Genomic DNA, 18,003 nt, shown 5'->3' with positions numbered 1-18,003 from the left:
CCGCAAATACGTCGGCACAAACATGAAGCAATTTGAAAGCAGGGAGACAAAATTAGAACCTACTGTTATTGATTGTGATTAATCAAAAAATTTAAACAACTTAGAACTTTATAAAAACAAAAAATAAGAAATTTTATTAAATTAAATTCGACGCCTTTTTGAAGTTAGTTAATAAAACTAACATCAATTCAACTATTAATGTCGACCATGATTGTAGCGCCGTAAATTTATAATGATTAATTTTTACTTTTGTTAATTTTTACTTAGTTGTAGATCACATCTACGATTTCAGATTACACAGCCAGATGGATATTTCTATAAATGAAATAAGATTTTATGTACTAATATTTAAGTACATGTACTGAACTAGTAAAAGTGTTATTCTATATCTCATTTAAAAGGACTGAAAAAATATATGCATAAATGTACCTACAAGTGCATTCACATAGTTGTACCTACATGTTATTATTTAGATGGTATTACAAAGTGAGGTACTAGTATAAAGAATAATATAAAACAATAAAATTAAATTGAAATTGAGCATAAATACCTACATGAAAAGCAAAAGTAAACACTCGTATATGTAGCATGTGTTTTATATAGAAAAGTCACGTCTCATCAAAGGCTTCTATTAAGTTTAAGTCACCGACCTCTGTTTAAATAATTTTATTAACAACTTCATTTAATCATCATCATTATCAATTAATTTATTCGAGTACTTCGAAGTAAATTAGTAACTGGATGAAGACGAAGTCACGAATAGAAATTAATCTTAAATAAAATTTAAAAATATCATTATAGCAATTTAATGTATACAATTACATATTATTATTTTTGATATAACTAACAATTGATTTAGTGTTACCTTAGATCGTTTTACCTATCCTCTACATTATGCTCTGTATGTGACAACTGTATCTACAACAAGAAAATATCAAGGAAGTTGTATAAAATATAAAGACATTCTTATTTCAATGAGGACAATCAATTACAAATGTATAGATATGCGTTTTTATTAGAATATATAGCAGTCATATGGCCTTCTTTAAAGTGTTTATAGGTAATTTCCTACACTTACTTAGTCAATCAATAATATCTTCGGTGGGTCAAGGATTTTTTTGGTAGAATCCAGTTTAATTGTATTAAAACTTGCTTGCTACTTATTCTTACATAAAAGAACATGAATAAGTATTATTTATTACGAAATTTAATATTAAAAAAAAACACAAATTTGTTCCGTTATTTAGTTAGAATTTACAATATGACTAAACAAAAAATATTAAAAGTAAAAACATTACTTTCGTATGCATCAGTGTATGCTTTGTTATATAGGTACCTATATACTTTAAAATATTTTTTGTTCCTTACAGTCTGTTACAATAAATACGTACTTTATGGAATTAACCGCAGGAAGCCTTTAAATAATAATTTATAATAATTGAACAAAGTGCTGGTACCTATGTCGAGCGTGGTTAGAGTATATACTTAACGATAATAACTTTAACACCTAAATACACATTACTATTACTTTTCGCTATAATGACATTAAACATTAGGTATATTACAAAATTGGTTTTCCGTATTTCACAATCATGTGTATGTTGTTCACTACCATATGTAGGCATTATGTGTCCAGAACTGAAAAATTCTAAACATAATGACAATTAAAACGTGATTTAATTATTGAACAACTCCAAAGAAAAACAATACGGTCGAACAGAAAATAGTTAGCAGGTACGCGCTAAAGAGATATCCGAAAGTCGTTGTCGGTCCAGAGGCGCCTAAAGAAAACTTTAAAATGAATCACAATGGATACAATATTTTAAAAATAAAATCTTTAATATATTTGATGGGCCGTAAACATTTCTACTAGTACATATATACATATACATTTTTACAGTTATCGACCGCCGAGAGTAGAAAATAATTAAAATTCAAATATCGCTATTTAGAAACAGGGGTTGAGGGTTGAAGGGTGAAAATTTATGGTTGTATGTATTTTTTAATGTCGAATCATAAAAACTAAAATAAAAATGTTGTCCAAGAAATAAAAATAAATTTTTTGGGGTGGAGCACCCTTATCACTAAGGGTATGAAAAATAGTTTACGTCATATTCTCAGACCTATTGAAAGTAGGTCATGCCGTTTCGGGTGGTTTTGATTCAAACACTGTAATACGAGGATTTTATATAGTAGATATTGCCAGCACTTCAACCACAGTCAGCTGTTTATAGATAAATCCTTATGGAATCTAGCATACATGTAGTATTTGGCAACAAGAAATTATAATATAATTTGTCTTTGTCAATCATATATCTTTAATCAGTTATGGAAAGGGTAAGATAAGAGTTGTATTGCATACTATAAAAATCGGCTACGATTTCGCTCATACATATCCAGGGTGCTCTCTACCACGCGGCCACGACTCCGATATTAACCCTGATTTATAGTTCGTAAGTCGTTCTAGTGTGCTCTCCGATCCGATTTTACTCCCATTACCAGAAAGTCGATATTGTCTCTGATTTTAGTGTATTAGCCGTTTAAAAAGCATTTAATAATTATAACACCTGCCTTTATTGTTTTGGTAGGAATACTGTATAGACAATGCTTGATGTATAATGAGATCGCCGGTATGACTGTTTTTAAAGGTATGCACATAAAAACCAAGACACTTGAGATTACTATATTCAATGAGAACTAGTTATTGACACTGGGTTCGAGTGACCTCAAAAATACCCAATACGGACGCCTAATGAATAAATAATAAGTTATGTTTACGAGAAATGATGTATTTCAATAGACGACTAGATTTTGCAACGTATGAGTATATTTTCGTATGATCACGGTAAATTAATCTTAAAATGTCCGGAATTCTTAATATACTCGAAGACATTTTCACTTAATATACAAGAACATTTTAGAAAACTAATACCATACAATAGCAATTGTATAATAAAGAACAATATCTGTATATTTTCTTAGTATATACGTATACTGTGCATCCAAAATTAAATATGGCACAGACATTTAGTACAAAACATCTTAAATTTATAAAGATTTTTAAACATATGTATAAAAATTGGCGCCATTGTTTTCAGTGTTGCAAGTAAGAAGCAGAATAGGTAATTTTTGAGGATGTAAAAACAAATACTACTTCTAAGGAATGTTTTAATAATGAAATAGCCTTATAAAAGTGCTAATTAATAAATTAGAATAAAAAGATTAAAAATTTAAGTCGTCTCATCTTCACGTGTCTTGATAAAAAGTATTTTTTTTTGTAAAAATATTTGAAGTGAGGTATTTCATTTACGTAATACAGGCAATTTAAATTATGTAATAGTTTAGTACAAAAAGTTGTAAAATGGAGATATAAGTTTGTAACATATTTATACTGATATAGGTAGGACTAAGGAGTAGTTTCCTTCGTTTATATCAGATATATGAACTGAGAAAGCTAAGGCGGTACTTACCCATACAGGTTTATCGGTCTTGAGTACTCCCAATTTGGCCTCTCTCTAGAATGTCTCTGGTCGCTATAAATTCGACGATAGCGCCCTCGACCGATTTGACAATGTACTTAAATAATGTTTACATGTGTTTGCGTATACCTATACCACATATTGTAAAGAAGGACTGTACGAGTTCAAGTGTTTATATTAAATACCGCTAAAAAAAATTACAATTGACAAATATAGTGAAGTTCCTTATTTATTAAATGTCCAAAACTATAACACTGCTTGGAAATAAGATGATAGTAATCTTAGGAAACTCGTTTGTACGTTGTTAAAATAAAAGTACAATTATTTTCGTCAAACAGCATAAAACGGACTGAGTAGTAGACATCACGTTCTAGACTTTAGTTTTATTATACCTATACCTTTTTTACTAGCATTTTAACAAGGTTTCGAGGTTTTAAACTTATAACACAAGTATTATCATTATTACTCAGACTATTCAAATGTATCCTGTTTTTTTCATAGAATACAAAGAATTTACTGTAATTACATACTTGTACATTGCAAGTACGACACTGAATTAAATTACATTTCCAATTCAAACAACCGGTATATTATCGTACTTTATTATTCTTGCACTCGTAAATATGATCGATTAATTTCTTTATTGCTTGTAGAAATCCAGGAAAATGATCATAAACCTGTTTGAAAATACTTTGAGAAGTAATTATTTATTAGTTATTATTTATAGTGTATTTATTAGTACATACAAAACTTTGCTCCATATTGTAAACCGAAGTTAACTTTACGACGATTCAGTGTCATTATTTTATTTATAGGCTATGGTGTGAAAACTATCTATCTAAAATAAACAATAAAGTTATTTATAAATTAAATGTATTTTATATGAATAAAGAGAAAGTAGTCAGTTAAAAATGAGTTCTATTGACAACGAACAATTAATATTTCTTACTATACTATTATGACAAAGTTTTATATGGAAAACAGTTACCAAATTATAAAGCTTCATATTTCATTACCTATTGAATTCAACCCACCAGAAAAAGGTTTTGCTTCATATATCTCCCTAATTTTTTTGTAGCTTGTATAATATACATATATTTATAGAATCTTATTTATTATCATTATTATTAAAAATAATTTAATATAATATATTTCGTAGCAATATAATATATGTATATAGTATTTTCGAGAATACATTGTAAGGTGTATATGAAATAAAATTAACATTAAGAACAAGTTTAGAGAGTAATATGTTGTTTACTAAGAGAATTTCAAATAAATAATTATAATCCTATAGGTATTTCAATAATGTTTAATCGAATTAGGTGTTATTTCGCGGAAATCCATTTCGCTACTCGGTGGATTTATATTATTTTGTTTTTTTTTGTTTTGTTAACAAAATTTCTATAATAGTTAATTTTGTGAACTTGGTTATAATTTGGATAGTTATAGATTATATGTACGATACGATATGATATTGTAAATCAGTTGCATTTGATATAAATGTTTATAGCACTTGTATAAACATACTGTAAACAGTATTTTGCTCATGTTTGTCATTTACTCCCCCACTCCTTTTTAAACTGAGAAATGAGATTTTGCCTACTCATGTGCTCAAATTATTGATTACTGACAAGATTCGAATTTTATTAAACGAAATATATATTTAGACGTGCAATTAACCTTAATTTTGTTATATTGCCACTTAAGCCCTTATTCAATGAATATTATAAATACGTGTAGTCGAAATTTGACTATTCAACTAATACAATGGTCGGGAATTATTAGTAATGGCACAGATAAGATAATATTACATAGTAGGGAACAGTGTCCCCATTGCTAAAAGTGTTTACGTCAGGTCGACGGCGTAGGTCCCTGGAAACCATCGTTTGTTTCTGTTGACTAGATCACGATGGACTAACCGATCTGACTTCATGCTCATCCTATGGTCCTTCGATAGTATCGGTCAGATTATACCGTTATTGCAAGTATAATATAATATTATCTACATTATTACAAACATAATGTAAGGCAACATTCAAAAGGAAACTTTATAATTATATGTTGAAGAAACAAGAAGAGTGTTAACTGCTTTCTGTTGTCATATACAATATATATCAGTAATTTCTTTGTATATATATATATATATATATATATATATATATATATATATATATATGCATATATACGGTTTGAGATTTATATGATAATAATTAGTTAGGTATTCAATACATTTCGGTTTTGGAATGAGAACGAAGAAGAGTTAAGAAATAGTTATCTAATGTATCTAATCTGCCAAAGTTCTCTACATATAGACACTATAAACCCTTTGTGCCAAGTGTGATTTGTTTAGACTTAAGAGTAGGAGGTTGATATTAAGGTGCTAGTAATATATGTATATATTTTAACATTTCGACAGTATTAAATATAAAAATAGCACTAGATAAAACTTTAAAATAGTGCCTAGTTTAAAATAAATACTAAGTCAAAATAATTATATTATAACAAGTAAACTTTTAATTCATTCATAACTAAACCTCCTGGTCTACGACATACCTACTCAAATCAAAATAGTAATAATTTTTTAAAAAATATTGACGATATACTGTATCTTCACCATAACTATGCTACATACCACGATCCTGTCGTGGTATGTAGCATAGTTATGATGAAGATATCATGTAACAGATTCGCTCCTTCTTAAAGAATAATTATAAAAATTTAGTCCAAATATCGATTCCGATTGTATATCCGATGTATTGAAACACGAGGTGCGAAACCTTATTAATTTAGAACATGTTTTCAGAATGTTCATCTTTTTTTAATACATGCAACCAAAGTTGATGAATTAAATGAAAAAATATTTCCATAACAGTCGATTGAAAATACATACCAATAGAGATTTGTATTCTGTTTTGAAAAACTAGATTAAATAGAAAATATTCACAAAGTAATAACAAATATTTAATTATTAATCATGCCATCATATGTTATCTATTAGAAGTTAGAAAGAAGTTAACTATACAAATTACAACGATGTTACCAATAAGCCACGAGTACGATTCGTTTTACGATGACAAGTCGTGACTTAAGTATTTTCGTTATTTATATTCTTAGTATAAAGAGTCCACCATTGTATAACAAGTTAAATGGTTTAATTGTACTTACACATTTAGTAGTAAAATCACATACTCATAGTACGTCTGAATTTTATTAAGCATGCGTGGCATTTATGTCATATATCTCTAATATATAGTGTAGTAATAATAATGTGTTCATTCTATAGGTACCAATATAAAGTATATTATAATATACGAACACGTAATATCAGCCTTAAGTCGTGGATCAAACTAGTTTAGTTTTGAATTCGTTACATTGGTTTAGGTATAGTATTGATAGTAAAGTTAGGCACACAAAAAGTTCATATACTTTTTGTATAGCGATGTTACGAGTATGGGTTCTTTCACAATAGTTTTTGTTAACAAAATGCATATTTCAATATGAAATTAAATCAATGTTTAGTGTTTTTCGATCAGTAACAGTTTACATGAAAATGAAATTTGATATACATTTTTTTATGTTTATGTTATACCTGGTTGTAAATGGTAACCGTACCGTATGTATATACATGAATACTACAGACATCTTGTCACTATCTGACGACATCTGATATACTACTCATGCGTTGACATTCCAGCAGACTAACATGTTATGATTATAATCCTGTAATTTCAACTGCCAAATGGGACACTACAATTGAAACACAACTTACAAAGCAAGCTGTTTGGCGGCTAAAATAGATGAGGCTAAGGTACCCACGCTGACGGCTTTTTACAGTATTAATTTTTTTTTAACTGGCCAAGATTTTAAACTTAACTATAAATTATATTTATATATTTCTTTCAATATTGTTTATTTTTCTGGAATGGTAGTAGACGCAGAATTAAATCGTGAAAAAAAAAAAATCGTGTTTCTTTGCAAAGTATCCCTTACATGCTTGATATTTTTCATAATGTCGTATTTTTTTTTAAAGTTTAGAGAAATTTTGTATATAATTAATATAATTAACCGTATGAAATTCTTTTTCCATTAGGAAAATTATATTTAAAGTAATATTACTTTTCTTTTAGTCCACTATAACAGGAACGAAACTGCCTTATTTATTATAGGATAAAATGGATATTAAATAATATATATTTGTAGCCGTATATATATATTAGTAACAGTATTAATGATAAAATATACTCAAGTATTGTGTTATTATTTTCGAGTTTTGTGAGACCTCTAAATTATAGATAGCATTGTAATGTAATGGTAACTTACTTTTCAAGACGGTCACCGAGCTTATCAGAGTGATGGTTCTCTTTGGGTCGAGTAAGATCTGAATCGTAGAGGTCCCGTTTGAACCCTCGCCAGAACGTCGGCATCATCCAGATGAACCATAGTCGCGACAGGAAATTCGCACGTAGGTAATTGTTGCTTTTCTTCTCACGATTTTTTGGTGGTATTTTATTCGGTTTGCTAGGATCTTTGTTTCCACTGACCATTTTAAATGTTAAAATTTAAAAAATTAAAAAAAAAACAAATATAATCAGGAATTAGTCCTAGAGCTCGTTGAAATTACACTTCAAATCAAAGAGACGTTAAAATCAACATTTTTGTTGGACAATTCGTACTCGCGATACTAGTGCAGCACAGCAGCCGGCGAGTGCGCACGCGCAAAGCGCCTAAAAGCAAATAATATACGTAGTGAGCGCTGACCTTCCCTCCTATTGACTGACTGCCTAGTCGCTTGCTCGGTTTTTTTATAAGATTGATTTAAACTGGCGTCTGGTTTTGGTCTCCAGTCTGATAACGGCTTCAAAGATCCTGTTGTCCTGGAATACGACATCACGTTGTAGTTTGTAAACTTTTTCAGATTTTAGTATCTACTTATTTTAATATGGAAATAAATATTAAATTTAAACAATGAACTGAATTATAAATACATTAGATATGGAAATGGTGGCAACTTAGAAGTCATATATACTGATATTGTTGTATATTAAGGCGTAAGATTTAACCTAGTACAAACACTTAAAAGTTGATTGAGCTATTTTAAACATTCATCCAGAATCAAAATCTATATTAACAGCGATTAATATAGACTAGATTCATCTTAATTGCTATTGGATACAAGTAATTACGTATATTTCAATCGAGAATGGTTTACTAGTCCAACTAACAGTCCTGAAACTGTTTAGACAAGTTACTGAAGAGTTACGCTATTGCTATACGATAAATATGTACATACCTATTTATTTTAGATGCAAGTACATATATAAAATAGATACCTAAGAATATGAGTGTATTGAAGATAGAGGTAGAGTTTGTAAAAAGACGTCGTACCGAAAATGCGTGGGTCTCACCTATTACAGATGCTAAAACAGTTTACTTTGTAAGCTGTGTTTCAGTTATCATAAAAGAGTATACATAAGGTAGTAAAATTACCAGATATGGTGGCAGTTCTGGATTATTACTGCGGGTAGTAAATTCATTTAATGTTTTACTTTCGGAATTAAGTTTCTAATTTACAGTTTTTAAAGAACAAGTACAACACTACAAAGAACAAGAACAAAACTACAAATCTCTTCGATGGTTTAGACTTGTACAAACAAAAAAAAATATGGGTGAAAACAGAAGTGAAAAGAAGCGCAAATAAAAAGTAATATTTACTATCAATTGCCTCGTTAATGAAGAATAGATTATCAATGAGAAATAGTGTTAAACAAGAAATTATTGCAATTTTTTTAACTATTTTCGCCGTGGAACTCTCCAAAATTACCCCAATGTAATTTTTTTTAACAAGAAAAATAACAAACTAAAACTTTTCAAGAAAATTGACAGATATAAGAAAATGAAAAATTATAAACTGATGATGTTTATGATGATTGATGGTATTTATTCTTATCTCGATAATTACCCTAACATTCATCTGTATTTTGTCAATTTTTCTAACTTAACTGATCTTATGTTATAATTTTTGTAACTGAATAACTAAAGTTTCATAGTTAATGATGTCAGATTGATTATTTCTCATAGTAGATAGTTTTATACGTTATTTAATTTCAGGATTATATTCTTCCTTCGTCTACTACCACACGGAAATTATAAATTTATTTTATCACTCGGTAAAAGTAAAATATATTTTTCTATGAAGTCTAACATCGATACATCATCTTTATTACGGAGCATTTTATATTATTAATGTTATTCTGGTCAGAATATTACTTACATGTTTTATACAAGCAGTAATAAAATAAAATTAGACAGTGACATTCAGTTATTGCCGATTTTGTACAGTAAAAAGTACCTACTTGCTTTAAGTTTATGTATTTACACAAAAATACATAATGTATTTACTGAAGTATCTAATGATATCACATTATTCTTATAGTAGGTATGACATGCAAGTTGTATGTAATTTTTTCGAACATTCCTTGTATTCAAGAGAAGAGGAAGATTATAATATACACATTGTGTTTTCTTTTCTTACTTTTATTTAGTCATTTACTGTATATATATTTATAATAGGTACAATTTAAATTTACAAAACGGTCTAGTTTACACATATTTTTGTTAAAATGAGCATATCTGGAGATTTGTTGCATACTCGAATATAATTCGTATTGGCTAATGGCAAAAAAATACAATATATGCAGTTGGTATAGCCTATAAATATTTTACTATTATATTTATTTATAAGTTCCTAGCTACTCATCCCGGTTTTACACGGGTGTACATGTATTATGTATATAAACCTTCTAGAATACCTATTTATTAAAATAACTGCTTCAAAATCCGTTGCTTAGTTTTAAAGATTTAAGCATACATAGGGACAGACAGCGAAACGACTTTTATATTGTGTAATGATTATCAATACTATTATAATTATATTTCAGTGTTATGTAAAGATTAACTCTAATTGTTTGATTTAGTAGAAAAGAAGACTGGTATAGTAACAAAAAACCAAAAAGACTTTGTAACAGAAAATCATGGAAATGAAAGGATTTTAGATAAATCGTTGTTACTGAGAGTCAAAAGTGAGTTCAAGATTGACATTCAATCCTTGTGATTTTGGCTGTATATTGAATATTAGACACACAGTTCAGCTTCCATTAAATAAAATACAAATCTTGTTGGCCTCGGTATTGCAAATATAAACTACAAATTATGTTTTAGGTGTTTATTACTTATAAGAAAAATTGCAACGGAATATATAATATTTGATATTATATATATAATACGTCACACTCGGATTGGTTTTTGAGCAATCTGACACTCTGTACATGTAAATATTTTAATTGCAGCCTTATATTACGAAAATATATGAATGTATCACACTATTCATGATGTAATAGGTGTGTAAGGACGTATTCCGACTTGTGATCTCCACATTGAATTGTTATTGTGTGTGCAGTGGGGTCACCAGTGTGGTTCGTCACAATGCGTTCGGCACAATGCCAATACTCTATTGACAGGTTGCGTGATGGCCGATCGTTTTGTCATATATCTGCCCCTTCCCTTGACGTATCTAGTAACATCTAGAGTGGACACACTCGTAATTGTAGATATTTGGTCCATGATTGCTTCTTTTGAGACGCAGTAAGGTCATATATTATAAGGTTATGAAAAATGTTTATAGATATTATCTTAGTATATCACATATTATCTTAGTATATATTAAAAGAACGCAGAAGGTGGAAATTGTTTTCTGTAATTTAGATCTTTAAAGTATAATTTAGAACTGGTCTTCGAAATATTGGATAGTCGATCCGCAATGGAGGTTCCGCAATGATAGATTTTATTTTTCGAAATTTTCATTGCATATAATAAAAAAACTTTGATCCACTTTAACTTATTAGTGAAATAATTAATTGTTTTTATTAATATATTCTTTTACGTAATAGGAAACACGCTGACGTACTATCTGATGGAAACTGTGGGACGATCGAAACGATATTCTCCGTTTTCGGGCACGATTTCGGAATGAACGTTTTTCATGGTACGAATCACACGAAATATCGATCCGAAATTTCGGAATTGCACTTCGTGGTAGACCTACTGGTATCTAACCGTCATCGTAATTCATAAACTGCAGACGTCACAAAATACATTGTGATATATTATGCGTTACAATTCCTGAGATCTAAAATGTTATGTTTCCGTATCGTGTAATATCACTGTCATACCTCTTATTAATGATGGCAGAATTAAATTATATTACTATAGAGGTACTTACTTAGACGACTTTGTACAATGTGCCTCACGTCATTAACATACTTGAAAAAAGTCTTTGGAATCTTTCTGCAAAACATTTGCAATTTATTTTGATTGTACAAGTGTTCGCATTACTCCTAGCTATTCGCGGGTAAATTATTGGCACTATTACGAAGCTAGAATGACATAAACAATATGTAAATAATTTTCTATCTTGTTGCATTCAAGTTATTAGTTTAACTGATGAAAGTACGTATGGAGTATTCACTAATATAACTGCGACAAAGTACTTACCTATGTGTATTTACGTCTGCAATAAATAGCATATACTTAGGTAGTACTTTGTCGCAGCGTACAGATGTATTAGCATATTGGAAAAAATTAAAGGTAGTGTTATATAATTACATTACCTACGAGTATCCATTGGAGTATTAATTGGTAACGGATTTCGAGTGGTTTAATTTTTCTCTACACTGTCAACTTTATTTGTCACTTAAGAATACTGTAATTGATAGTTTTATTTTATTATTTCTGTATACAATTGTAAAGTATGGGTGATTTTATAAAATAAACGTTAGTTTTATCTTTTTTGTATTAATAAATTTTTACTTTATTTATTACCTACCTACCGTTAATTATTTTATTTTAAATTATTTTAGGCAATAGATTATATAAATGTATGCCAATCAATTAAAATTATATTACTTTAATTTAGTTTGCATGCTGTTTCGGCTTTAACGCGAACACCTCTTATGTATTGAATAAAACTGAATAATTATATTATAATATACATTATGTCTAAATGGCTGTATAAAAGATTTTATTAGTCTAGGTCTCGTCCTGGGAAATGTGTATAAAAAAATGGAGTATGTAGGTATTTATAGTTACTAACAAAAAAAACACGTAGGTAGGTATATAATTTAATGTTTTATTATAAAATAATTTACAATGTCAAAACATGACTAGTATTTGACCAAACGGAAGCAAAAATATGGATAAAAGAAGATAAATTATGCAAAAAATAATAATAACAGTTAAATCTATCTATCATAAGTAAATAATCATATGCAACTATTAAGATACAATGCAGATTCACAGTTCATTCACGACTATAATTGTAGATTTTAGAGGCTTGTTAAAACACGATCTGCAACAGGTCACGGTCACATGTGAGTTACTCTATGACCATCACAGATAAGAGAATATTACAAAGTGACCATCGTTTTGTACATAGATTATTGTAAAGTTATGAGGAAGTTAAATACTGGATATGATGAGTTAGTAGCCTTTTCACCTTTGCAATTACTAATATGTTTATTTCCATTTTTTTTTCTCTTGTGTAGGTAGTATTTCAGTATTAATACAATTTTGTTAAAGTTAATGTTAGTAAATAAGTTTACCACTGATAAACTTTGTGTAAAATCGTCTGCGTGAGTACCTCGTCTCACCTACTCCAGTCACCAAGTACCTAGTTTGCGTTGTAAGCTGTGTTTTAGTTAGGAACTGAGAAGTAGCTGTGAACTTACCGGTTGTGGAGGCACAACGTCTTAGTAATTTTTTAAATTACGCATTAAGCTGATTAACTATAATTATAGTAATAATATGTATTACTATGATTATAGTTAATCAGCTTTTACACGAATGGCAAGTTATGAGGGTGGCACTGCTATAATACTTTATTAATACATAATTTACATTTTTAATTAATTCACTAGTAGTTTTACACTAGACTTGCAATTCTGCGTCGTAAAAAATAAAAATAAACCTAATATAAGCACTTTTTATTTTACCACTCATTTAGAATGCATTGTCTGTTGATTATTATATAGTTACTAGCTCTAATACGCGACTAAACACTTTCAGGCATTTAGTCTTGATAACGCAATTAAAAGACGGACAAATACACAAATTTTTGTATCATTTCCACTAATTATATAAGTCACAATGATAGAAAAATTGTGAATATGATTTGTGTGAGAAATTAAGTCAAAGTCTGTTATCTTTATATATTTATATATTGCACTATGTTATAATTTGCGTACATTTATAAGTACCTTAATACTACTTTAGTCATTTATAATGGTCGAACAAATTTTCATAAAATTTATTCATAGAAGATGTACACAGACGTCTCTGCGTAAATTCAAATTGTTTATTAATTTTGTACTTTAATTTGGTTCATGAATTAAAGGTAGAATTTATAAAGGTACTATTTACACCTAATATCAACAAATTTTCTCTTCTTTATGTAATGATAAGTACAAGACTGTCGACGTCTATCCGATTCGATTTCTTTTAATAAATAAAAGAAATCGTGTTTTCGTTATACTCGTGAACACAAATTAAGCAGATTTGAAATTTTTCGTTTCAGACATAAACAAATAGTTTTAGAGAGCATGTATATATTTATATAAATAATATTATAACTTATTATTGTATTATACAACATAATGTTATTTGTAATATTAACGAAACAAACTATAAATAGATGACATAATCGTGCGAAAATTTTCTGGTAAATAACTTACCAGAGGTTTCTTTTAATTTTTTATAGCAATAACGCCTTGTTCTTTATATGTTCTTCTTTATGAAAATGAACAATCAACCTATTTACGTTTATCATCTTATTCTACAATGGCCATATGATGAGTAATGGCCAGTTTTATAGAAGATTTTTAAAATATTTTTTATTATCATCTTTAACTGTCACGTTCTGAAAGGAAACAATATATATAGAAAATCTTAAAAATAAAAATATATTTATTTGTAATAAAATCACAAGTAATTTGCTATGATAATGTATGGAACTAAAATTGAAGGAAATAAGGTGAAGACGGGCGACTAAGTTACGAAAATTGTAAAACTACTATTATGAATCCGGTACGTCACTTACGAAATTCCTAAATAGAGCTTCAAACGCTTATACTTCATAAATTTTATGATGATAATTTAACAAGCAAAATTATATATACCGTAATTGATGTCTTTAATAATAAATATTAAAGACATCAATTACGGTGTGTAGTAAATTAAATTAATATTCTATAAGGTGTTATATATACACTTGTAATTAGTAGTGATAAAATAGTTGGATGTCATTCTAAAGAATATGATTAATACTGTAGGTATTAATACAGGTAAATAGGTCACCTCACACGTATACTATATCTGATGTTAAAAAACTTTTCTTGCGTGCTGTAGTTCGAAGTGATACATGAGTGTATACTGAATAATTAGAATCAGCACAGTAAAATTATAATATATCGCACGCCTAGTGCAATACTGGATAACTTCAAACCCTACGTACTTTAAAGTGAAATTAAAAAAAAATATATATCCTTGAGTTAATCCAGTATTGTATATTTGATGTCTATGAATCCAATATATGTGATATTTGATGTTCATGGCTATTATGGTATCCATGTGAATCAAATGTGCAATGTTTATCCTACTATTGAAATGGGTCGGAAGGTGCATACAATTCTAAAACATCTAATCGATAAAAAAGTAGTATCTATTTGGCTCAATATATACTTACAAGATCACTCCCTATATAAAGTAATTTATACTTTTATATAGTAATCATTAATAACTTTACTGGTCAATTATATTCAATTTATCTATGGAAGTATCTACGCATTTATAGTAATCATTAAAAGGATTGCGCCTATTAATACGAAGTATAATTTTTCAAAGAATAAAGGAAAAAACCCCAAGGAAATTATTAGATATCCTCTATATATCACAGACTTCACGGAGGTGATACAATTAGAATTATTACTGCGAAATGAGATTCCAAGTACTTATCTACATTAATATATTATTGCATAATAAACGTAACTCAGTTACAGAATAATATAAACGAAACTGCATCGAACGAAGATGGCTATAGAAATGTATCACTGATTAAAAGAAAAATATCGATGGCTACATTAATACTTTGGAATATTTCTAAAGCTCTAGAAAAGAATCCTGTCGTTGAGATAAAGGTATTTACTTCATATCAATTTGCATTTTAATTAGTTCTCACAGTTGTATATAGGTGGTAAATTAATGAAATATTAAATTGATTGAGACGAAAATATATCTATATTCGTATTGAATGCACACCTCTGTAGTTTTGGCTTTAGTTTATGAATGTATGCTATTGATTTTAAAGTTATTTATGGTTTATTATTCAACTAGTCTGCAATGAAAGCAGTGCAAGCGCGATTGGAAAACAATTCTCGTAACCTAAATACGATAGGGTCCCAGTATCCTGAGGAGAGATACTTGGCGTGTGCCCTTCTTGCGTGGCAAGAACTTGGACACAAAGATACCGATAGTCTGTACAGGTATAAATATTATTTTGCTATAATTTTGTACATCTGATTGTAGTTAAAATAAATCGATATTTTTTTTATATGATAATTGGATGGTAAATAAGATGGGCCATCAGTTGCAAAGTGATTACAGCAGTATGATAAACACTAATACTTTTGGCACCTCTTAAACGGCAATATCTCTTATATACTAATATTTTGATACTAAGATATTGTGTCTCACATTATAGTATTGTTATTCTGTTTAAGTTAATTATTTAATTAGATTATTATCTTAACTAATACTGTAAATAACAAAAGCAGTAACTTTAACGGGTTAATGAATGATTATGGGAATATAGAATAACAAAATATAGACAAGACATTATACAATTTAAGGTTCATAGAAGCAAATCGTAGTAAATGTGAATCAATACCATCAAATATTCAAAATAAATATAAACATTGTTCTACAAAAGTGGCCAATACTGCAAAGACTAGCATTACCACCAAAGTATCGAATTATTCCGAAGGTGTTACTTCAGGGAATTTTGACACTTGCTCACTAATCGGCCCTGTAATAAAGTTACCAGTTGAGACTAAAATAGTGATGCGATTGGAAAATACGCCGAATGTACTACGTCAGGAAAAGAAAAAAAGAAGACAAGACAAAGACACCATGAAAAAAATTGACGCGGTTAGTTTTTGTTACAGTACTCAATTAACATCAATAAAAAGCAAATGCAAAATGTTATTGCTATGTTGAACAACTGTGTGACTAAACTTATTATAAATACAACATTGACGTGACCACGTTCTTTGCATTTCTTTTTGAAGGTCAGAATTTAAGGGGGTCTTCCTATGTGATGGGTTGAAAAAATCGATTTTTTTTTTTCATAAATTGCTCCCTTAACATGTCTAGAATACGGTAGTAAAGCGATTTTAAAAAATTCGAAGTCGTTTTAAAGATACAGCAGGTAAAAGAAAGAGCGGTTCGGAGCGGTGAGTTGGCAGTTAGAGACCGGGCCTATTGTGTACCGTCGGCTTTATACCTGGCCTCCCTTTTATTAATATATTTGTTTATACAAGTTTAGACACGTTTCTACAGACTTAAACAGAAATTTCTATTGTTATAATATTTTACCGAAGTTATTTTAGTCTATCCAAGAAAGTTATCCAAGAAATTACAAAATTCTACGGATTAGCAATTCGACGCCATCCAGATTCGCTTGAAGATATGAGAAAGGAAGTTTGGGCAACGTACTATCACAAATGTTCTTCTGATGAAAACCCTCAGCATCAATTTTGTCCAGAAGGCGAAGACAGTTGGTGTAAATGGCGTAAGGCTGAAGCTAATAATGAACTGGACCAATTTCATCACGATAAACCACCTCTAATTCCGCAAGTCCAAGAAGCTATCAAACCGGTTTTCGAAGATTTATCGAAAGACGAATTATTAATTCGTTGTTTAGGAGCAGAGACACAAAACAATAACGAATCTTTGAATTCTTTGATTTGGACTTTCGCTCCTAAACATCTTCATTCTGGTCCCAAAGTTGTTGAAATTGCTAGCTACTTAGCAGTTATTATCTTTAATGAAGGTTTTCAAGGTATTTTAAAAGTTATGTCGATTATGGGATGCCCTGTTGGTCGTGAAGCCCAAGCGTATGTTGAGAAACGGGATGAAAAGCGAATCTTACGCTCTGAGCGGCGCGTAAATGATGTCGTTAAACAAGCCAGGATTGACTCAAGAGCTGAACAATCTGCTTTAAAAGAGTTTCACGAGGAAGAGGAAGGAATACTCTATGGACCAGGCATCGCCGATTGAGAGTAAGTTGATATTTTAATAGTTTTTAACGGACTTGAAACTTTAAACGCGTTTTTCTCAAAACTGTGTTTTTCAAACTTTCCTCCATTGTATCTCAGAAACGGCTGGACCGAATTACTTGAAATTTACAGGGCAC

At 29.4% G+C, this 18,003-nt stretch overlaps 2 protein-coding genes across 2 annotated transcripts in view; one reads left to right on the top strand and one right to left on the bottom strand.

Moving 5' to 3' along the window:
• LOC131844552 (ATP-binding cassette subfamily C member 4-like) overlaps positions 1 to 8,259 on the bottom strand; it is a 42,989-nt gene extending 34,730 nt beyond the window's left edge. The window contains exon 1 of the mRNA XM_059193465.1: positions 7,803 to 8,259. Coding sequence (XP_059049448.1) covers positions 7,803 to 8,026 — 224 coding nt within the window. The 5' untranslated portion in view covers positions 8,027 to 8,259. The remainder of the gene's footprint in view (positions 1 to 7,802) is intronic.
• Positions 8,260 to 14,457: 6,198 nt separating this feature from the next.
• Positions 14,458 to 18,003, top strand: part of LOC131844454 (ATP-binding cassette sub-family C member 4-like) — a 47,897-nt gene continuing 44,351 nt past the window's right edge. The window contains exons 1-4 of the mRNA XM_059193350.1: positions 14,458 to 14,618; positions 15,590 to 15,727; positions 15,924 to 16,072; positions 16,439 to 16,736. Of these exons, the coding sequence (XP_059049333.1) occupies positions 14,610 to 14,618; positions 15,590 to 15,727; positions 15,924 to 16,072; positions 16,439 to 16,736 (594 nt within the window). The 5' untranslated portion in view covers positions 14,458 to 14,609. The remainder of the gene's footprint in view (positions 14,619 to 15,589; positions 15,728 to 15,923; positions 16,073 to 16,438; positions 16,737 to 18,003) is intronic.

This window comes from Achroia grisella, unplaced genomic scaffold (assembly GCF_030625045.1).
Source record: "Achroia grisella isolate CSIRO2021 unplaced genomic scaffold, CSIRO_AGI_Agris_v1 utg402, whole genome shotgun sequence".
Taxonomy (NCBI): Eukaryota; Metazoa; Arthropoda; class Insecta; order Lepidoptera; family Pyralidae; genus Achroia; species Achroia grisella.
The sequence above is the reverse complement of the archived record's forward strand: the minus strand, read 5'-3'. Positions and strand labels throughout refer to the sequence as shown.